The sequence below is a fragment of the Mustela erminea genome, chromosome 7 (assembly GCF_009829155.1).
Source record: "Mustela erminea isolate mMusErm1 chromosome 7, mMusErm1.Pri, whole genome shotgun sequence".
Taxonomy (NCBI): domain Eukaryota; kingdom Metazoa; phylum Chordata; class Mammalia; order Carnivora; family Mustelidae; genus Mustela; species Mustela erminea.
Genome location: NC_045620.1, coordinates 22,038,041 through 22,061,994, shown reverse-complemented (window position 1 = coordinate 22,061,994; position 23,954 = coordinate 22,038,041). Strand labels below are relative to the sequence as shown.

Here is a 23,954-nt window from a genome sequence, read left to right as displayed (position 1 = left end):
TCCTCCAGCTCAAGAACTGATATTCTGTATTGTCAGGAACTCAGCTTGGTGACCGGTATCTGTCCTTGTGCATTTGCTTCAATCCTCTCCCAGAAAGAACAGGGCCTATGACATTTTACAAGTATCCCCCACAGACAAAGCAACCTTGATGGACTACATGGTAGCAGCAGCCCCTGGATCATTCAACACTAATGCAAGGGGGTAGCCTCCTGCTATCACTGGTGAGTACAGAGACAGCCGTTTCTGGAGAAATACAGTCTGACCTGTTTGAGGAACTCAGGCAAGTGGCTGCAGATTACTACACTGGGGTGGGACCCAGCAACCCCACACAGATGGCAAGGGTGAAATGTGGAACACCTTTCTGAGACCTTAGCTTTCCTCCTCCATAAACCCCGTGATCGGGCTTCTCACAATTTTTGATTTGAGGGCAATAGAGGTGTGTCAGATGAGCCTGGGGTTTACTGGTATGACCTTGAGCAAATTATTTATCCAGAGTCTTAATTTCTTCTTGGGTGAGATAATAATGATCAAGGACGTGAAAATGCCCAGCACAAAGCCCATGTATAGTGACTTGGTTCCACCCCGAGCCCCAGTGCATGGCTTGAGAGAAATAACACCAGCAATCGGGTTAACAATGAGACATATACAGCTTTATTTAATAATCTGTAAAAAGTTGTACTCTGGCAGAGTGATGCATTCCCTATCTCAGCTGAAAGCGAACATTAGGTCTGAAAAGCCCCTTCCTAAGATTCGGAACTGCGTAACCCTGAGCTTACATCTGATGCCCTCAAGAGCTGGGCCCTTGCTGTGTGGCAGTTGGTTTCATCCTCCTCCCAGCAATACTCTGGCTGGCTGCAGCCCCTCGCACAGCAGTCCGCTAAGCACAACTGTAGCTGCACAGGCTGCCCTTACACACCGGCCCCTTCCCTCTCTTCTTTAAGAATTGTCAAGAATCTTTCTGAGAAATAGGTTCTGTACCAATTTCACTTCACTTCCACTATGTCAGCTGAAGTCAAGGGTGTGCCTGACACACATGATATTCCACTGAGGTCTGTGCCTCTTCGCCCAGCTGGTTCTCACCATCTGCATAATTTTCAGACCATACCTCTCCTTTTTCAGAGGACTGAAGGGTGGAGAAACACTCTTCATCACAGACCCAGGAGGCACTTCTTGGGGCTATCTTGTAAGTGGTATCAGACACTGTGGCGACAGTAGCTCTGCTCTGGCACAGCAGAGGCCTGGTATATTGTTTTCCATCTTCCTGTGCTAAAAGAGTGCAGTAAGGATGCCACACTCACTTCTTAGGAAAAACTCCATGTTGCATCAGAACTTCATCATTCATGGGCTTCTAAAAGAATATGTCCCTCCCTTTTATTTACAGAATAACATATATGAATGCATTTGGACAGGAGGTGGCTGGCCACCCTGCCTGCCTCTCTATGTTAACAGGCTCCCTTCTATTGGTCACAGTCAATGTAAACACGATCTTCCACATTTCTCAGAGCTCCTGAAGTCACTGCAAATCGTATTGACCAATTTGGAACCAAAAGAGAATGCAGTGGCCTGCCCAACCTAGAAACCTGTTCTGTATATTTCCCTTAAAAACACCATTGAAAATGAAAAAGAAAAAAAGGTCCCCTTTTTTTGCAGAAGCTCTACAAGAAAGCATATCTAAAATCACAGAACTATGCACACACAAACACAGACACGCGTGCTCACACACATACATCAGAATCAAAGAATCTTGTCAGATATGTAGTTGGGAAAGCACAAGGAAAGGCTGGCAAGAGAAGATATGGAAATTCGATCAGCTAAAGATGCTGGAATGTTACAGTGATGGCAAGGAAGTGGTTCTTGGTACATACAAAAAGGAGGGCGGGCAGGCAGAGAGAATGATAAATCCAGGATACCAGAGACTGTCAGTTGGCCATGCAGGAGTTAAAGATAGATGCCAGTTTGTTGGGTGAAATGTTGTATTATGGAGTGGTTGTCTGAAGGAGGGTGGACTTGCATGGTCCAGGGGAGGAGTATCTGCTTAGCAGGACACCTCCATGGTCTGGTGTCTGTCCACAACATCAGGGGATTCAGAGGATTCTTGAGTTCCATCTGACTGATTGCTGGTGACAGATCGGCTGAAGGCACTTTCTCCAGAGCCGATGCTACTCGAGGTTGAGTGGGTTCGTGATCGGGCGAGCCGGGTCATGCTGGCAGATGGTACTGTAAGAAAGAACCAAGGGGACTAGAAGATAGTACCCTGGCTAAGCTTAACTGATCCAGAAATTTCACTAAAGGCTTTGTTTAGCTTTCCCAACCCATTTAAGGTGAGACCCAGAATAACACATAGCCATCTCCCTTTTGTATTATTTGCTTAGGTGAATGGCTATACACAAGGTTGCTTTAATCCTTTGGATCTGGTTGGAATCTTGGCTGATTCTAGTCCACAGAAGAACATGGGGAAACCTAAGTCCAGAGTATAGCCTCTTAGCTATGCCCACGCCATTCATATAGTGATCAGGAAAGAGGTTTTGGGAACCCAAACAGGTAACCAAACCCTGCAGTGCATGCAAGACTAAACCAAAAGAAAGACAAACCACACAAGTATGAAGGTGTTTCACAAACACAGTGCAAGCCCGATACAACAAGACTACCATCCGTGTCCACAGGCTTCCTTTGCTACCTGGGGAGGAGACATGTATGAAGGTGTGGGTCTAAAGGAGAGCAGGTGGGCCTGGCACCTGCCCTATATGCCCTCTATGCAAGCAGCAAGGTAAAGGATGCCTGCAGGGGAAGGGCTCCAGGGGTGGGTATTTCACTCAGACTACAGTTCCAACGCTTTGATCCTAAGGTCCTTCCAGCTTGGCTGGGATGTGGCCTTACCTGTCATAACCTCCCTGTCTATCTTCCTGAGGCACCAGCCACTCGCCCAGCTGTCATTTCAATGCTGGGGTCAAAAGATGCCATCACCTGATGAGTTTTCCAGGCACAGGCTCCGGTACTCCTATTTAGAATCAAGGCTGCCCTTCATGTCCTGTGTCTGGGATTCATGCAAGGATGAATAGGTGGCTGCAGAAGAGGGGTCCTGCCTACAAAGTTTCAGCTACTACCGTGACCCTGATTTGGATAAGAGGAAACCTGGCTATTACAACCCGCTCCTTTTTTCCTGGGGAACCAGGGCTGGACCTGCAGTCTAACTCTCTTAGGGCACAATGAGCCACGTTCTATCGGGCTCTCACTGCACAGGAAAACCGCGGACATGCTGCAGGCAGCCAATGCAGCCAGGAGAGCGTGGCTGGGAGGCAGGGGCAGGGCCAGCACAGAAGAAGGTACCTGACTCGGTGCTCAGGTGACTGAGCTGCACATACGGGACTGGAAGCAGGATGGACACAGGAAAAGTCAGGTTAGTGACCCAAGAGTGCCAAGTGGCAACCTCGGCTGCCCAGTAAACACTGACAGAATCCTCTAAGCTGGGGATGAATTTTTATGTTAAGGTCTCAGAAAGGAGTTGAGGCTGACTGATGTTTTATTATCATCTCAGACGTTACTTCTCTCATCTAGTCAAGGGCAACTGTTTTCCTCTCCACTATAAACAGCCATCTGTTTTGGATCAGAAATGGGCTGGAAGATCAGGTGTTTTCTTACGAAAGGGATGAGAACTGGCTAGGAGAGGGACTTCTCCTCCCAGTGAGCCAGACAGATGTGGATGTGGGCTCGGTTGGTAGTGGCTCACAGACGGGGATGACACAGCCACTCTAGACGAGACATACACAGTCTGCCTGCCAGGCACAGGGCTGTATATACCCAGGGGTCAGCTGCTGCCCAGGCAGCTGTTCAATGACCATTTTCCATGCTTATACTAAAGACAGGAAAAAAAAAAATCACCCTACTGGGTAAAGAGCTCTGTACCTGGGTTGAAGAGTGTTTCTTCTTAAGAATTCCAAGAAAGGAGCAAGTGTGGATAGTCTGTGACAAATGAGAAAGCTCAGGGGTCTCACAATGCAAGAGACCAGGACAGAGGCACACGATATGGAAACATCCTTGGACTCGCTCTAAACTACTGTGCAAGTTCATTTCCTGTGGTGGGGCTGATGTAACTGAGGACAACTACCCTTTTCTTCTGAAGTCTCCCCTGTGTTTCTCTAGGCCAGGAGTCATTACCAGCTAAGTTCAAATGCAAATCAGATTCACAAGCTTAGCAAAATCTAAGCCTCAGTGGTTAAAAACATGGGCTCTGGAGTCAGACTGCTAGCATTCTGCGGGTGAACTGTTACCCTGGGAAATGTACTTAGTCTCTTTGAACCTCGGTTTCTTCTTCTATAAAATGGGACTAATGACAGAACTTACCTCTTACGATTATAAACACTGAATGCCCAGCACAAGGTAAGTGCTTAGTAAGTGTTAGCTCACCTTACGTACATGCAGATGAATACTCCATAAACATTTTGGTTTCTACCTCACTTTAGGCTGGCAAGCATAGAGGTTATATGCCCTGGGAAATGTGGGCTCCCCAGATGTCAAAATGACCCCATTATCATTAAATTTTTGCTGGACAGAAAGTTTTGTATTACTCACTGTAGCCCATTCCCTGCAAAAAGTACTTGAAGGCCTCGGTGAGCTTTCCAGGCTAGGAGACAAAATAAGAACGTATTAATCTTTGCATAGGCAGAGAGGCAGAATCAAATGAGTGCTTTAAAAAAAGAAAACAATATAATAATAAAAAAGCCCCTCCTTACCTGTACTACTTGTGGCAGTCCACCACAGTCTGCCATCTAAAAGAGGAAAAATATAGAAGTGAGCTAGTACTTATACTTAGGGGACATGCTCTGAAAATCCACAAGTCCTTTCAAATACGACAGGATTGAATTTTAGGTTCCTTAACTTAATGTTTAACTGCAACCAAGTGTATGTTTCCTCAATGCACTCTTACACAAAAACTTACAATCTAGCAATAACCTTGGATATAAATCTGAAAAGATTATTTATTTAATACTTATTAATCAGTAAGATGCAGAGTCTGGCCTTCAGGCCTAGGCTGGGAACCTTCTGTTAGGAGTGACAATGAAGTTTACCACCGTCTTCAACTATGGTTCTGACTCCACCTGAAGAATGTTACTTTCAGAGTCCTCAACAGCATGACCCTAACTTCTCAGGGTATCATGCTTCCTAAGTTTCCGCTCAACCCAATATTATCTTCATTCTACAACTAAGGGGATTTCTCCAATGACAGGGTGATACTGAATCTGGTCAACTCACTTGGCCAGCCACTTTCCTCTCAAAGCTGGATTTGGTGAGGCTGTCTCTCACTTCATAAATATTCATAGATGATTATCCTCACATGTGCAAGGATTTTTATTTATTTTTTATTTTTTTAAAGATTTTATTCATTTATTTGACAGAGAGAGATCACAAGTAGGCAGAGAGGCAGGCAAAGAGGGAGAGAGGAGGAAGCAGGCTCCCTGCTGAGCAGAGAGCCCGATGCAGGGCTTGATCCCAGGACACTGAGATCATGACCTGAGCCAAAGGCAGAGGCTTAATCCACTGAGCCACCCAGGTGCCCTTTTTTTTTAAAATAAAGATTTTATTTATTTATTTATTTATTTAACAGACAGAGATCACAGGTAGGCAGAGAGGCAAGCAGGGGAGGAGGGGAAGCAGGCTCCCTGCTCAGCCGAGAGCCCGATGCAGGGCTTGATGCCAGGACCCTGAGATTATGACCTGAGCTGATGATCTGAGCTGAAGGCAGAGGCTTAACCCACTGAACCACCTAGGTGCCCCGTGCAAGGATATCTAAAGTAAGGTTTTGTTAGCACACATTGGAATTACCCAGACGACTCATTAAAACACAGATTCTTGGGTTTCTACTCTGGAAATACTGATTTAATAGGTCTGGGGTGGGGCTCGAGAACTTCCATTTTTTTGTTGTTGTTGTTTCTTTTTTTTTAAAAAAGAGAAAGCATGTGTATGTTGGGGTGAAGGTGTAGGGGGTAGGGTCAGAGGGGAAGACTCTTAAGCAGATCCCACATCCAGGACAGGGCTCGATCTCATGACCCTGAGATCACAGCTGAGCTGAAATCAAGAGCTGGATGCTTAACAGACTAAGCCACCCAGGCACCCCAAGAACTTTTTTTTTTTTTTAAGATTTTTTATTTTAGAGAGGCAGAGAGTGTCCCAAGCAGACTCCATGCTCAGCTCAGAGCCCAATGGGGGGCTAGATCCCATGACCCCAAGATCATGATCTGAGCCAAAGATAAGAGTCAGATGCTTAACTGATTGTGCCACCCAGATGCCCCAAGCAGTTGTAGTTCTAATAAGCTCCCAGGTGAAGCACATTCTGCCAATCTGCAGAAAACACTGTTTTTAAGGCATTACGGCCAACCACACAGGCCCACCTTCTTTTTTCCAGCTGTTATGCATTCTGTATTCAGACAACATCCTTTTCAGACTGACTGGAACTTAAAAGGGGGGGGCACCTAGCAGCCTAGCCAATTGAACATTCAACTTTTGGTATCGGCTCAGGTCATGATCTCAGGGTTGGGAGACTGAGCCCTGCCCGGAGTGTGGAGTCTGCTCAAGATTTTCCCTCTCCCTCTGCCCCTCCCCTGCTCACACACTCTCTCCTTCTCTCAAAAAAATAAAAACTTCCTTTGAGGTGGGGACTGTTATTTCACAAATGGGAATGCCACAAAAGGCACAGGAATTAAAGGTTAATGTTAAAATCTGGCATAAAACAACTAACACACACAGAGAGAATATTAGGAGAGACTGTTTCCAAGCGTGCTGCCTATCAAGTAGTTGGAGAGTCAGTTCAACTATACTGTTGCAGTGGGCATTTCTGCCCAGAAAAAACTACATCTACAGCTACTGCAGAGCTCAGTTTTGTGCTTTCAAAATATTGATTCAAACCTATACTGAAAAACTATTTGAAACCATATCCTTTTAAAATAACACTCCTATTTTGGACCAGTTCGTCAACCACCTGGACCTCAGAACATTCTGCATTCTGTCTCAGAGCATTAGCCTCATGCTGTATTTCCAGGAACTACAGCCTGCTTTTGGTGACAGCACTTCCCTTTCAAGCCACTTCAAAGAGAAAGGGAAGAAAGCAGAGGTCTTTCAGACCAAGAAAGTAGCAGTAAGCAACGTAAGATCAGCACTTAAATACAGTAATCCATACTCAAATCAGAGTGCCAGGCCCCTGTACACTTTATAAGGCTGTAGAAAAAACAAGGTTGACATTCTTACCTGGTACAATGAAAAGGGAGAGAAATATGACATTAACTAGAAATCTAGTATAAGAGTTGCTCTCTATTTGCCCTAAGAGAAAGGAAATGCACCTACCCTTATATCAGAATTGTTATTGGAAGCTTCCTAATCAATATTCCCATTCATCCTAATTCTCACAAAATTAAATAATGCTTACAAAGTTTTTAATAACATGGTTAGATGCTCATGTCAAAAAGTTGAGGAGGGACACCTGGGTGGCTCAGTAAATGTCTGCCTTTGGCTCAGATCATGATCCCAGTGTCCTGGAATCGAGTTCTGTATGGGATCTGTGCTCAGTGAGGAGCCCCCTTCTCCCTCTGCCTGCCACTCCCCCTGCTTGTTCTCTCTGACCAATAAATAAAATCTTAAAAAAACAAACAAACAGACACAGGGCTGTAAATATCCTGACCTTAATGATATAAAAAGTATACAGGAAAAAGACCCCCATTTTTTTTTCTTTCTTTTGGAGAGTGAGCACAGGGGTTCAGAGTAGGGGCAGAAGGGCAGAATGAAAGAGAGAGAATTTTAAGCAGGCTCCATGTCCAGCACAGAGCCCAAAGTGGGACTCAATCTCATGACCCTGAGATCATGACCTGAACTGAAATCAAGAGTTGGATGCTTAACTGACTGAGCCACTCAGGCACCTCAAGACATCAGTATTTTTACCAGAGGGGAACTATGGGTGGTAGGATTATAGTAATTTTGATTGATTTTATCCTTTACTTTTCTCTATTTCCCAATTTTCTTTTTCTTTCTTGCTTTCTTTTTTTTTAAGATTTTATTTATTTATTTGACAGAGAGAGAGATCACAAGTAGGCAGAGAGGCAGGCAAAGAGAGAGAGGAAGAAGCAGGCTCCCCGAGGAGCAGAGAGCCCGATGTGGGGCTCGATCCCAGGACCCTGAGATCATGACCTGGGCTGAAGGCAGAGGCTTAACCCACTGAGCCTCCCAGGTGCCCCTCTATTTCCCAAGTCTATAGTGAGAATATATTCAGGAATAATTTAAAAAAGAGAGAGAATCAAAGAGAGAACCTTTCCTTCTTTCTGGGCAACTATTGCAGAAATAAGAGTATTTTGAGCCATGTATAATTTACTAACAAATCCACTGGCAATAAGGAAAAAAAAACACTTTACCTTTAGCAAAGTTGTGTTTATAGGGTTCAGGCGAGAGTTGCATTCAACCTTAAGAAAAGAAAAAAAGAGAAAACAATTACGATCACTAGAAAAATAAGAAATAGCTTGGCACAAGAATGATCTTCCAAGATCAACAGCTCAGTTTGGAGATGGCTGAATCAGCCAAAGAAATTACCAAAATACAAAGTAAGAGATATATCATGTACTTGGTATCTGGTTTCTTAGTAAATCTAAAAGTCTGGCTAAACTTCATTTCCTGAATCTGTTGCGAATACTTAAGCTTATGTTGAATCTAATTTCTCCTACTGGCTACATAACTTGGGGGCTAGCTACCTATTTTAAAATGTGAACTGGACCGTGGCACTCACCTGCTGGGATTCTGATGGGTTCCCAGTACAAATGGTCCTGACCAAGCCCAGTCCTCAATCCCCACTCCCCCTTACCCCTTCCCTATACCCTGGGTTTGCCTGTCTGCACACCCTCTTTTCTGACTCAAGGTCTTTCACTATTCCACCTAAATATTGATTACTCTATGTTTTTTCTCTCATAGCAATTATCCTAATTAAGAGTTACAACCTGTGTGTTTACATGTTTGGTATCCTATACTTTGTGGTATACCCACGAAGGCAGGGACCTCAAAGAAAAGCTTTTAGGGAGATAATCTTTAGGTTTAGCAATGTTTTGTGGCTACTTTAATCAATGAAATCTCTCCTTTTACACGTTTGTCAAGCATACACATACAAAACACTGCTAGGAGTCTGGTATCCATTAGGGTGAAAACATACAATTCAAAGCTGAATGATATCACTTCGAAATTTCCCAACTGAGCTGAGTATAGAAGGATGAGCAGGATTTCAAGACACACAGTAAACAGAAGGGGTGGGTGTTTGAAGGCTTCCAAAGTTGGGGGAAAGCATAAGCAAAGAACCAGGAGATGTGAAGTGGATGTGTACAGGCGTGTGTGGGGTTACAGAGGTGTGGTGTGAAGATGCACTGCAAGGCCCGTCTGGGAGGTAGACTGGAGCTGACCATGGAAGGCCAATGAGCCATGGAAAGTTTCTGAGGAAAACGGATTTGTTTTAGTAAAGTAACCAGCAGAGGCTGTATGACAGACTACAGAGGCAATGAGCCAGTTAGGGAGTTATTAAAATTACCTAGGCAAGAACCAGTAATCCAGCTGAACTCTGGGGATTGCTGATGGGCAGGTATACAAAACTCTTCTATTATCAGGGGATGATCTAAAAACCAGGATCACCAGTTTTTGCTCTATACAAATGACAATGTAGGCAGGGGTAAGCAAATGTACCAGTGTACTACAGAATATCATTAACTCTAAACTGCAGAATTTATAAACTGGATCCCTAACTGCTAAGCACAATGCTTAGAACATAGTAGATAGGGACGCCTGGGTGGCTCAGTTGGTTAAGCGGCTGCCTTCGGCTCAGGTCATGATCCCAGCATCCTGGGATCGAGTCCCACATCGGGCTCCTTGCTCGGCAGGGAGCCTGCTTCTCCCTCTGCTTCTAGCCTGCCACTCTGTCTGCCTGTGCTTGCGCTCTGTATCTCTCTCTCTCTAACAAATAAATAAAAATCTGAAAAAAAAAAAAAAAAAAGAACATAGTAGATATATAATATTTTCTCAAAGAATCAAATACCCCATCTGGATTTAATATAATAAGTCATGCTTTCTTTGGTTTACCACTTTGTAATTTCTTTAGCTCTCTACGAAGTCTCCATATCTCGTAAACCAAACTCAATGGTTGGTTTTTTGACATGTCTATTCTCTCTCTAGCTCCCCAAATGCAGATACATCATCTTATTCATTTTTGTATTCCCCCAGAGCATTGAGCAAATAAGAAGCTCAAAAAATGAGGCTGAATAAGTAAGAAAGAATAGTTAGCAAAAATGACCAAAATTTGAGAAGCTCCTTCCTGCTCTTCAATGCATGGAGAGTCCTCTAATCCCTACCAATTTGTGGGATAAAATGCTAGCTCTCACAAGCTAGAATCTGTCCGTAAGATATCTACTCTGTGATACAGACAGGGCTCCTGGGGTTCTTATCTATAAATGCTGAAGATGAGGAAGTCAGAAAACAAGACCTTATCTGTACTGGCCAGTCTATCTAGTCTTGAAAGATGAATGGAAATGTTGCTTTAAGTCCATGCAAGTTTAAAAAAATAACTCAGCATTATTAGAAAATTCTAAGGAAGGGTATTTTCTAAAAACAACACTGTTTTCTTGTTTTATGTCACATGTTTACGAAGAAAAAAAATTTAAGTAATATCCACATCCAATGTGGGGCTCAAACTCACAACCCTGAGATTAAGGGTCATATGCTCCACTGACTGAACCAATCAGGTGCCCCTGAAGAAATGTTTTTTCTTTTTTGTTTTTGTTTTAAAGATTTTATTTACTTAACAGACAAATCACAAGTACGCAGAGAGAGAGGAGGAAGGAGGCTCCCCGCTGAACAGAGAGCCTGATGCGGGGCTTGATCCCAAGACCCTGGGATCATGACCTGAGCCAAAGGCAGAGGCTCAACCTGCTGAGCCACCCAGGCACCCCTGAAGAAATGTTTTTGATAGGTATTTTTTAGCATGTATCTCCACCTTTTTAGCCAGAAAAGACTGACCTTTGTACAACTCCTTCACAATGAATTGGGATCATCACTATAACTTTATCATTTTTGGGGAATTTGTTTTGTTTTGTTTTTTGTTTTTGTTTTTTGTTTTTTTTTTTGGACTCGAGGGTCATGTCCCTCTGTGTTAAAGCCATGCCATGTATTTTACCAGACACAGAATGTTTTACAGGATGATTCAGGGAGGTATGAATATATCATTCCATCTACTTCACCCTACGCTTACCCTGCCTCATAAACCTTCCCTCCTATGTCTACCCCCATGATTAGCTACTAGACTTCCTTTCCCAAAAGCCTTACTCCCTAATGTTTTTCTCTAAACAGGGCAGAAGTGAAGGCTGCCAAAGAAAACTAGGTAATCTCACACAGATACCTATTTATATTACATACACTGTGGGGAAAACAAGTAAACTCTAATAGATGTATGAAAAACTGTCAACTTCATTTGTAATGAAATGCACATTAAAACAGTGGGACACCATTTTTAACCTACTAAATTATTAATAAAATTTAGGAATCCAATGTTGGACAAGATGCTGTGAAACAGACGCTCTCATACAATGCTGGTCCTATGTCCTTTCTGGAAAGGAATATGGCAAATGTTATAAAAAATTTTGCAAAGGTTTATGATTTTTGACACATTGATTCCACTTCTAGAAATCTATCCCAGGGAGATGATCAAGAATTCGATATCGATGTTCAATAGCAACATTATTAATGGTGCAAAATCTGATGTCATCAACTGGAAAATGACGTTAAACAAAGGTACATTTACAAGACTAAATATTATACGAGGGGGGGTGCATGGGTGGCTGGGTGGCTGAGTGGGTTAAAGCCCACTGAAGGGGAGCCTGCTTCCTCCTCCCTCTCTCTGCCTACTTGTGATCTCTGTCTGTCAAAGAAATAAATAAAATCTTATTTATTTATTTATATTTTTTATTTCTTATTTTTTTAAAGATTTTATTTATTTCTTTGACAGAGAGAGATCACAAGTAGGCAGAGAGGCAGGCAGAGAGAGAGAGGAAGGGAAGCAGGCTCCCCGCTGAGCAGAGAGCCCGATGTGGGACTCGATCCCAGGACCCTGAGATCATGACCTGAGCCGAAGGCAGTGGCTTAACACACTGAGCCACCCAGGTGCCCCTATTTATTTATTTTTAAAAATATTTTATTTATTTGACAGACAGAGATCACAAGTAGGCAGAGAGGCAGGCAGAGGGAGAGGGGGAAGTAAGCTCCCTGCTGAGCAGGGAGTCCGATGCAGGGATCAATCCCAGGACCCTGAGATCATGACCTGGGCCAAAGGCAGAGGTTTTAACCCACTGAGCCACCCAGGCGCACCTAAATAAATAAAATCTTTAGAAAAATATTATACAGAGGTACTGACTTTATAATATGGAAAAAGGCTATCAAAAATGCTATCAAATCTTTCATGTTTACTATCACCCAGGGTATGTTAGAGTAAAAGATAATAGTTTACCTTTGGGTAAGAGAATTATGATGTTTCCTCCTGTCCTTCTATTTTTTTTTATTTTTTCATATTTTCTACAATGAGCATGTATTATTTTTAACAGTGTATTATATACTTGAGGAAGAGGCAGAAGAAAGCATATAGGCTCTCAGCAGCCTTCTAGCCTGATCCAGTTCCAGATGTATAGGGGCCACAGAAGGCCAAAGGGCTGTCAGAAATCTGACCATAGGCAAATGGTGTTTAGTTATGCTACTTGCCACAAAGTCAACTGTACCACATAAAGCAATCAAAGGTAATACTGATCCCTTCTGATGAAGTCTAGTGGTTAATGAGGAATTCCTTTTCCAGAACTGGGTAATAAAGAGCAAGCTCTGACAGACATAATCAGAAATAACAAAGATGACTATTTACCAACTGTTTCTAGGGTGCCAGCAGTGTGCTGTATACATTTTACTGCATTTAATCTCATTTATCTTCACAGCATCAGGACATACTTACCACAGCCTCAACTGCAGGTGAACTGTCCCCTACCACCAATAGAGTAGAACACCTGGGGAAAGGCAAAATTAAGAGGTGACATTCTGCAAACAGCACCTATATTCCACCAAATACTGAGTTAGTTTATGAAAGGCAAAGATATTTAGCAACTTACTAGGGAAGCTGAGGGACTTACTTTAATGTCTTCGATTTGTTATCGTTTTGGCCCAGCAAGGGTCTTTCAATCTCTAGGTCTCTGCGTCTAGAAAAAACAAAGGAAGCAAGACCTCTTTCAGGGAAAATCATAGCAACTCAGATTATTTTCTGGTTGTGAAAACCAGTATCAAGGAATCTGAAACTATCTTTCCTTCACACCTGATGAGGGAAGGGACCCTTCTGCACTTTGTTCATGAGCTGCCATTTTAGTAGCACCCTGAGTGGTAACAGAGCAGGAACAAGCCTCCTGACTCAAACCTGAGGGGCACTATGGGATGCCAGAAGTTTAGAGGCAGCTTCAAAACTCAACAGCAATTCTTCTGAAATCCTCAAGTTGTAGTGTTTAATTTTCCAACTAGTTTATAGGAACAAATTCCTTAAGAAAAGGGGAACTTTGGGGGGGGGGGTCTTGTAACTAACATAGTTTAGTGCAGTACTTAATAAATCTTTCTGATTTCAACTGAAAATAATCAGGCTCTGTAATACAGAGAAAGGAGTTGGAGACAAGGTTCAAAATCTCTGGGTGAATTTAGGTAAGTTACAGCTGACCCATTTTCTCAATCTTTTCCCACGTACTCAGAAAGCTAGAAGGAATGAATATGTATGACCTTGGAAAAACTGGTCCCAAGATAAGAACCCAATTCTCTCAGTGACACGGGGTGATCTGACAGTAGGTTTTGGAACATGCACAAACAAACGAGAATTTAGTAGTGCCCATGTATTAGTTTTGCCCAGTAACAAGATGTCAGCAAAGAGAAACTCATCAAAGCCTAAGACTTCTATTCTTTGTCTCTTCTCCATGTATTTTTCTGTCCTGCCTCACATTACGTGTATATTTTTGTGCGTGTACCTTAGGTACTTTTTTTAAAATCTCAAAACATCTTAAACTACAAATGGTATTTGAATGTGCCCAAAACAGCCTTCAGTTCACTTTTATCTTTTTTTTTTTTTTAAAGCAATCTCTATACCCAACATGTGGCTTGAACTCATGACCCCAAAATCAAGTCGCACACTCTACCAACAGAGCAAGCCAGGTGCCCCCATTCATTTTCCCTGAAAGCTGTCTTCCTATCTGTCTGATAGCCCTCCCTCTTTTACTGTGGTGCAACAGCAGGAAAATCACCTCATGGCACAACACTGAAAAAAGTAGTATATTTCCCCTCCCCCCTCCCTCAAATGTCCATTATCTTTTTGGACCCCGTTTACATTTAAGTGGAGGAATAGGAAATAACTGTACCCGTTATAAGAACCCAGGAAGAGCTGTAGGTTTTCTTGATTGATATCTTGGGCAATATGCAGCCTGTAAGTTTGAATCAGGTCCAAGTTGGCCTGCAACTCTTCCTAGAACAATTGGAAAGAGATACAAGGTAAACATCTGAGCTACAATACAAGCATGTTGCTTGGTTTGCATTCTCAATGTTCAAAGACATTTCTCTCTGCTCAAGATGGGAAATGGGACAGAGCCTGGGGTCTACACTCATACTGGTAGGCTGAATAACTGAAGTCTTTATCTGTAGTAGACTGGTTCAGTGCCATATTCTGTGTCAGATGAAGGCACAAAGACTCCACTATGGCAAAGGCTAGTCACGGACTCCAGGCCAAATGTAAAAACCTGGAGATTTGTTCTGAACTTCCTTCTTACCTGCAGCACCCAGAAACTGCACTGGACTTGGATTCAAATACTAGCTGTGCAACTCAGACGGGTCACCTAACCATTCAGAACCCGAGTTTCCTTATTTGTGTTTTTTGCATGTTCTGCCACTCCTCATAGAACATGAAGATAATAACCAGAGATACCCGACAAGGTTGTTTTATTTATTTATTTTTAAAATAGGCTCTACGCCTAATGTGGGGCTTGAACTCATGAGCCTGAGATCAAGAGTCCCGATCTCTACAACCAAGTGCCCCTGACAAGGCTGTTTTAGAGATTAGATAAGAAAAGTTATATGAACTGTAAAGTGGAAAATAAATGGAAGGTGGGGCACTAGGCTGGCTCAGTTGGTAGAGCGAGTGACTCCTAATCTCAGGGTTGTGAGGTCAATCCTCATGCTGGGTGTAGAAAAAACTTTAAAAAGGGAAGGTAACATTTTTCTTAATAGCTATAAATCTATATAATTAACTTATCTGTACTGATATAATATAATCAGTATATCGCTTATTTATATATTATCACTTAGTAATATCCATAGAATTATGTATTACATTCCATTTTCATTTTTTAAAATATTGGGACGCCTGGGTGGCTCAGTTGGTTAAGCAGCTGCCTTCGGCTCAGGTCATGATCCCAGCGTTCTGGGATCGAGTCCCACGTCGGGCTCCTTGCTCAGCAGGGAGCCTGCTTCTCCCTCTGCCTCTGCCTGCCATTCTGTCTGCCTGTGCTCGCTCTCTCCCCCTCTCTCTCTCTGATAAATAAATAAAATCTTTAAAAAAAAAAATAAATAAAATAAAATAAATATTTATTTATTTGACAGAGAGATCACAAGTAGGCAGAGAAGCAGGCAGAGAGAGGAAGAGAAGCAGGCCCCCTGCCGAGCAGAGAGCCCGATGTGGGGCTGGATCCCAGAACCCTGGGATCATGACCTGAGCCGAAGGCAGAGACTTTAACCCACTGAGCCACCCAGGTGCCCCCCCATTTACATTTTATTAAGTCAATTTATTATTTAATCTTACTGCTATTATTAAAGGTATAAAATAAGAGAGAAACAAATGATTTATACAGTGAAGTGAATCTTCCTCCCCCACCACCCACTGTCCAATGGTCCCTCTCTTGCTGGCCTTCTCAGGTCACCAGAACAGTTGCCAGGTGGTTGTGTATATAAACATACATGTACATAGGTGTACACGTGTACACAAGTGTACACACACCCAGCAAGCAGTTTTAAGCAGAAGGGAAAATGTCTGCTTTGGAGGGAAGAAATGGATCAGGGATAGTAAGAGAGCCAGTTAATCCAGGGCAGTATGTCAAGGTCACCATCAAACCTCATAGGGAAATATAGATAAGAAGAATATCTGTTTGCATTTTGACTACCATATAGGTAAAGTGAGCCAAGAATACAGTTGAAAACTGATCAAATGGATTAGTCCACCTGAAACTAAATGGTACTACAATCACTCTGAGGAAATACAGTAAAGGGTAAAGAAATTATAATAATAAAAGTAAACAACAAATGTAGCACACAGTAATCAGAGATGAAATATGTAGCCAGCTCTCCCTTCAAGGTCTGGAGAGAAGCCCAAGGAGCAAAATTTGAGATAAAAGAGGGAAGAAATGATAATGGTACAAAAGACGTAAAACTGGCTTAAGTGTTATTGGAACTTGTTAGGTAAAGCTGTTATGTATAAATTGCCTCCCCACTTTTTTTTTTTAAACACAAATTGTGGTCTGCTAGACATACTGTCCTACACTTTGCTTCTTCTCTTAAAGTACTAGAGATCACTCCTTATCAGGACATATGGAGTTGCCTTGTTTACTTATACTACTTGGTTCTCTACAACCTTACTAATTCAAATGGCCATTCTTTTTAATTTTTGCAAATTTGATAGATAAAAAAGAGGCTATCACATACGGCTGTTTTTTCCTATTGGTAAAAATGAGATTATTCATGTCTCAAAACCTTATTGTTTCAATTTCAAAACATTAGAAGCAAACACATTTGCTTGCTTAAATTTTATTTTCCTGGGGCGCCTGGGTGGCTCAATGGATTAAGCCACTGCCTTCGGCTCAGGTCATGATCTCAGTGTCCTGGGATCGAGCCCCACATCGGGCTCTCTGCTCAGCAGGGAGCTTGCTTCCCCCTCTCTCTCTGCCTGACTCTCTGCCTACTTGTGATCTCCCTCTCTGTCAAATAAACAAATAAAATATTAAAAAACAAAACAAAAACAAATTTATTTTCCTAAAACTTTATTTATTTATTTAAGTCATGTCTATATCCACCGTGGGGCTCAAACTCACGATCCTGAGATTGAGTTGCACACTTCGACTAAGCCAGTTTCACTTCTTTTCTCACAAGGACAAAGCCAACAGGAAAAACATTTTGAAAGTGGGAAAGCAGAAGAAAGACTATAATCATTCATTTCACAGATTCGGTAAGGCTGCTAGGCTAGGCTGACAGCGGGGATAGTGAAAGAAATCCATGAACATGTACCAAGTAGCCCAGAAAGGTTCAAGATTTTTAGGCACCAGTTCTCTCTGCAAGCAGAAGGTAAAGATGGGGCTAACAAAAGAAGGTCAGTTTCAAGTTCTGTTAAATAAAAATGTAACACCAGGAAGACAAACAATTAGGTAGACAAACAATCATAATACACAAAGCAAAAACAAACAATTGAAGGGAGAAATAGAAAATTCAACAATAATAGTCCATAACTTTATTTATTTAAAAGATTTATTTATTTGAGAGAGAGAGAGGCAGAGACAGAGAGCATGAGCAGGGGAAGGGACAGAGGGAAAGGGAGAAGCAGACTCCCTGCTGAGCAAGGAGCCCGATGTGGGGCTTGATCCCAGGACCCTGAGATCATGACCTGAGCCGAAGACTGCTCAACTGACTGAGCCACCCAGGCGCTCCAGTAACAGTTTGTAACTTTAATACCTCACTTTGATTTATGGGTGAATAATGAGGCAGAAGATCACAAGGAAACAGAAGAATTGAACAACACTGTAAACCACCAGACCTGACAAGACACCCAGAGTACATACACTCCACTTAATGGGAGCAGAATGAATACATATCCTTCTCATGTGTACATGGAACAGAAAGGACACGTTAGGACCACAGAATAAATCTTAATACATTCAAAAAGGAATGAAATGTTAAGTATATCCTCTGACTGCAATGGAATGAAATTAGAACTCTAACAGAGGGGTGCTTGGGTGGCTCAGTGGGTTAAGCCTCTGCCTTCAGCCCGGGTCATGATCTCAGGGCCCTGGGATTGAGCCCCGCATCAGGCTCTCTGCTCAGCAGGGATTCTGCTCCCCACCCCCTCTGCCTACTTGTGATCTCTCTCTCTCTCTAATGAATAAATAAATAAATCTAAAAAAAAAAAAAAAAAGAAGAAGAAATCAGTAACAGAAGTAAATCTGGGATATTGGACACATACTCCTAAATAACTAATGGATTAAAGAATCACAAGGAAATTAGAATACACTTTTGAGATAAATGAAACTGTCAGAACTTCTGGGCTGCAGCTAATGTGGTGTTGAGAGGGGAATTTATAGTTGTAAATGCCTATATGAAAAAAAGAAAAAAGATCTCAAGTCTACAACTAGACTTTCACCTTAAGAAACTAGAAAAAGAGGGGAGCATGGGTGGCTCAGTTGGTTAAGCATGTGACTCTTTATCTCGGCTCAGGTTTTCACAGCAGGGTTGTGAGTTCGAGCCCCACGCTGGGCTCTGTGCTGGGCATGGTGGAGCCTGCTTAAATAAAAGAAAATAAAAGAAAGAAACTAGAGATATAAGAGGAAACGTAAAGCAAGCAGAAGGAGGGCAATAATAACAATTAGAGTGGAAATAAATGAAATAAAGAATTTAAAAAGAACAGGACAAAAACCCCAATAAAGCCAGCAACTGGCTGGTTAGACTGACAAAGAAAAGAGGTAAGATTCAAATTATTAAAATCAGGGAGGGAAGAGGAGACACTATTTTCAATTTTACAGAAATAGAAAGAATTATAAAGGAGTATTATCAATAATTTATACCAACAAATTGGGTATCTGAGATGAAATGGACAAATTTCTAGAAAGACACAGACCACCTATAAAGCATTTCAAATAATAGAAGATTTGAATAGATCTTTAATAAGTAAAATCATTAAATTAGTAACATAAAATGTATCCACAAAGAAAAGCTTTGGCTCAGATGGTGTCACAGTGAATTCTACCAAACATTTAAAGAAGAATCAACAGTAATCCTTCCCCAACTCTTACAAAAAATAATAAGATACTTATCAGCTCATTCAAAATCTTATTATCCAACTTACTCTTCCCTCTGAAAAGAGGACTGGGGTTTCCTCTTCCACCCCATAATTATCCACACCTGTCATTTCTTCTATAGATTTACCACAAAAAACATAGGAATGAACAAGATAATCTCTAAGGTTCTTTGAGCATTGATATTTGTTTTATCATTTTGGCTTCTTTTTCTCTGAAATTTCTATTTCTGTGAAGACTTTCCCAGACTTCATTATGGCTCTGAAGATGTTTGCTGAGGCACGTGATGTCGTCAAACATTAACAGATGGCATGCTGCTGACAGAGAACAGGTGGTGGGGGAGGGGATTCTGTCCTCCTTCATCTCTTCAAATGCCAAGAGCCATGCGGCACTGAGTTAATGCCTGTCCCCTAAGACTGGCCTTTGCTGCACCCTCTGCGTTACACTCTGCACTGGAACTGGCACCCATGAGGATCAGGTGAATTCTAAGGTACCCCCTCTTTCCTGAGGTAAATAAAGTTTTGCTGCAAGCCAACAAACAGCTGTCCTGGTTGGAATAGGCACTTACCTGACCAAAGTGATGAGCCAAAATAATGTCCACAATATTGGTTGTCAAGCCTGAGAGCTAAAAAGATAAAAGCTTTGTGTCAAGGGAGTTAAGCATACATATTTCCCAAGTTGTCCACTTATGATTAGTGCACTTTATTTCACACAATATCCCTCAACAAACAAAAGCACAACTCAGTGTCACAGTTTCATGAGATGGTGGTTTCAAGATACGTGAGAACAACAACAAATGGTCTCCCTTCCAGGGAAATAATATCACCTGCTTTGAAATAGGTGGCTAGAGGGGCGCCTGGGTGGCTCTGTTGGTTAAGCATCTGCCTTCACCTCAGGTCATGATCTCATCCTCTCCCTCTACCCCTCCCCAACATTGTGTTCTCCCTCATTAAAAAAAAAAACAAAACACTTTTTTATTTATCTGACAGAGAGAGCACAAGCAGGCAGAGCAGTAGGCAGAGGGAAAGGGAGAGGGAGAAGCAGGCTCCCCAGTGAGCAAGGAAGCAGATGCCAGGACCCTGGGATCAACCTGAGCCAAAGGTAGATGCTTAACCAACTGAGCCACCCAGGGGCCCCTAAAAAACAATAAACAAACAAACAGGAGGCTAGAAGAAATGCTTTCTCTGAAAACATAAGACCTAGAACTCTTGCTATTAGCTACTTCATTCCTGCCTATATTTCTGCATTTACACTGGATACGTGGCTAATAAGGATTGACTTACAACTACTCCCAAGCCATCCAAGAGACAAAAATGATTTTTTTTTCTTTCCTCCAGTTTTCGCTATCTTCATTTCAGGGAGTGGGAGGAAACTGTTATGTTTACAGAATGTTCTTGCATTTTGAACATTTTTCTCCTAATTTTTTCCATCTCAAAATGATGCAGAGCACAGTCTAATAAATGCAGCAATCTGTGCAAATCTGCAGCCTGCTAGTCTATTTTCAGAAAAATTTCCAACTCAAATTATGTTGCTGATTCCCTGTAGCCTTCTTCCTCAGGTTTATGCTTCATTCCTACTGCTGACTTGGATGAGAGGTGAGGTGCTGAACTGGGAGTGCAGACGGAGAAGAGGAGAGGATGAGACAGACGTGGATATAGGCAGAACAAGATTTCAAGGTCCCAGAAAGATCAAGGAAGAAAGAAGCCCAGAAATCTTCAGAGGGGTTACCAATGATCAAACCATTATAAATTAAAGATAATTAGGATTAATAACCATTCATGTTTAATACTCATAAGGTCATTCTTAAGTTTCATAACAATTTTATTAGGCTACTACATATTATTTATTATACATTATTGAATGTTCAAGTAAATTTTAACACAAGTACATAACTAGACAGGACTCAGAACAAATTTTAAGTAAGTCAGATTATAAGAAAGAATTTCCACAGCATCTGGCAACAGCATCATTAATACATTTCACCCAAAGCTAGAGTATGCATATTTCTCTAGAACTTAAGTATGGGAAGAAATGGATAAATTTTTTACAATCTAGTCTACTGGTAGGTGGAGTATTCTTAACATACAGTGTTATGTTAGTTTCAGGTGTATAACACAGTAATTCAACAATTACATACATTGCACAGTGCTCATCAAAGTAAGTGTAATCTTTTTTTTTTAATTAAAAGATTTTATTTCTTTATTTGACAGACAGAGATCACAAGTAGGCAGAGAGGCAGGCAGAGAGAGAGAGAGAGAGAGAGGGAAGCAGGCTTCCTGCGGAGCAGAGAGCCCGATGCGGGGCTCGATCCCAGGACCCTGAGATCATGACCCGAGCCGAAGGCAGCAGCCCAAACCACTGAGCCACCCAGGCGCCCCAAAGTAAGTGTAATCTTAATCCTCTTCCCCTATTTCACCCATCCCCCCACCTTCCTCCCCTCTGGTAACCATCTGTTCTCCAGTTACAAGTGTTTTCTCATTTGTTTTTTTTTTTTTTTCCCTGCCTTTGTTTGTTTGTTTTGTTTCTTAGAATTTCAGTAGGTGGGGTGGAATATTTTAACATTTTAAAGTAATTTAAAAGCAATTCATGCTTATCATAGAAAATTAGAAAAATATAGAATATGAAGAAGAAAATAAAAATCATCTGTAATGCTACCATCCAAAGACATAACTGCTAGTAACAAATTCTTTCCCCTTTTTCCTTTTCTTTTTTTAAATATATATAGTGGGTAAGACCAGAATTTTTATTAATTTTTTAAAAAGATTTTATTTATTTATTTGACATAGAACACATGGACAGAGGGAACATAAGGAGAGGGATTGGGAGAGGGAGAAGTGGGCCTCCTGCTGAGCAGGGAATCTCATGCTGGGCTGAAAGCAGAGCAGCAAGCAGAGGGAGAGGGGGTAGCATGGCTCCCCACTAAGCAAGGAGCCCGATAAGGGGCTCGATAAGGGGCTCAGAGGGCTTGATCTTGATCCCAGGAACCTGGGATCATGACCTGAGCCAAACGCAGAGGCTTAACAACTGAGCCACCCAGTCGCCCCTGATTTTGTTTTTTTATGTAATCTCCACACCCAATGTTGGGCTTGAACTCACAACTCTGAAATTGAAGAGGTGGATGCTCTACTTGATGTGGGAAACAAAACCAAAAGAAACTATTAAATTTCCTTACTGGCTATAGCCCATTAATAAGTTCTTGAAATAGGCAGAGTGACTTTCCTCTGGGGGCTCAGCTGCCTCCATGCTGACACTTTGCTAAGGGCAAAAGGCAATCTTAGCTTACATTATCCTGGCACCCTAAGATACTGTAAGTGTTCTTTAACACATAAAAATTCCTTTGGAGGGGACGCCTGGGTGGCTCAGTCGGTTAAGCTGCTGCCCTCAGCTCAGGTCATGATCCCAGGATCCTGGGATCGAGTCCCATGTGGGGTTCCTTGCTCAGCAGGGAGCCTGCTTCTCTCTCTGCCTCTGCCTGCTTGTGCTCTCTCTTTCTGACAAATAAATAAATACATAAAATCTTAAAAAAAAAAAAATTCCTTTGGAGGAACACCTGGGGTGGCTCAGTAGGTTAAGTGTCTGACTCATGATTTTGGCTGAGGTCATGGATCTCAGGGTTGTGAGATGAAGCCCCTTGTTGGGCCCTGTGCTAGGCATGGAGCCGGCTTGGGATTCTCTCTTACCCTCTCCTTCTACCCTTCCCTACCACTCTTAAAAAAAAAAAAAAAAAACTCCTTTGGAAACTTCCTTTCTCTCTACCCGCCAAGACACATGTTAACAATTATCTTACAAGCATATGGCCCACTTATCTACATCTGAAGGGTCTCATGACCAGGGTTTTACTTGACAGTAATGAATGACCTTTTCCTAAAAATAGCTAGTTCCCTCAAGGTCCTAGAAACCTTGCTAAAATTCCTTAGAGATTTAGATTATCCCTAACCCTCTCCAAAATTGAAAGTATATAATCAGTCACTTGTCACAACCCCAATGCAGCTTTTTCCGACCACAAGTTCTATCCTTTTTCTTTTTTTTCACTGAAGACCTCTCAGAAGTTCTTTCTTAGTTTGTCGGATCCTAGCCCCAACATTTTCTGCACCAAATGACTGAGCCAGCCCAAATTATTTTCGCTCTCTTCTTATGGATAACTATTTAACAAAATTGGGACATAGGTAGTTATTTCTATTTTTTAAACATGAGAATCTTCTCATTTCTTTAAATAACCCAAATAACAAAAATTTTTTTTTTTTAAGATTTTATTTATTTATTTGACAGAGATCACAAGTAGGCAGAGAGGTAGGCAGAGAGAGAGGAAGGGAAGCAGGCTCCCTGGCGAGCAAAGAGCCCGATGTGGGGCTCGATCCCAGGACCCTGGGACCATGACCTGAGCTGAAGGCAGAGGCTTTAACCCACTGAGCCACCCAGGCGGCCCCCAAATAACAAATTTTTAATTGCAGGATATTCCATTCTATGGTTATATCAAATTTTGTTGCTCTACAGTAGTGGCGCCTACGCCGCTTCCATCTTTTAGCCCTAAAAACAAAGTTTTAATGAATATTTTGGCTCTTTGACTTCCTAGCTGTGTGACCTTAAACAAATGACTTAATTTCTCTGTGGGATAATAATAATAGTAACACTTCACTGGACTGTCCTGAGAATAAAACGTTTAAACATTCACAAAACATTTAGGAACAGTGCCTGGTACCGAGCAAATGATGTGGAGAACAAAGGCAAGAGGAAGACAGATAACATGAAATACCCTTTTAACTCTAGCCCATTGACAGATACTTGGGACAGGCCGAGTGTGACATTCCTCCAGGAGCTCCCAATCTTAATATTAATACC

At 42.0% G+C, this 23,954-nt stretch overlaps 1 protein-coding gene across 5 annotated transcripts in view; it reads right to left on the bottom strand.

The window, feature by feature from the left end:
* Positions 1–628: 628 nt before the first annotated feature.
* NDRG3 (NDRG family member 3) overlaps positions 629–23,954 on the bottom strand; it is a 77,376-nt gene continuing 54,050 nt past the window's right edge. For 3 of the 5 annotated variants that reach the window (XM_032350761.1, XM_032350759.1, XM_032350760.1), the window contains 9 exons: positions 19,684–19,740; positions 14,430–14,533; positions 13,173–13,238; positions 12,998–13,049; positions 8,394–8,441; positions 4,731–4,766; positions 4,570–4,621; positions 3,328–3,366; positions 629–2,217 (listed from right to left, as the gene is read on the bottom strand). In XM_032350761.1, coding sequence (XP_032206652.1) covers positions 2,036–2,217; positions 3,328–3,366; positions 4,570–4,621; positions 4,731–4,766; positions 8,394–8,441; positions 12,998–13,049; positions 13,173–13,238; positions 14,430–14,533; positions 19,684–19,740 — 636 coding nt within the window. In that variant the 3' untranslated portion in view covers positions 629–2,035. The remainder of the gene's footprint in view (positions 2,218–3,327; positions 3,367–4,569; positions 4,622–4,730; positions 4,767–8,393; positions 8,442–12,997; positions 13,050–13,172; positions 13,239–14,429; positions 14,534–19,683; positions 19,741–23,954) is intronic. The other 2 variants (XM_032350763.1, XM_032350762.1) reach the window with 1 other exon arrangement.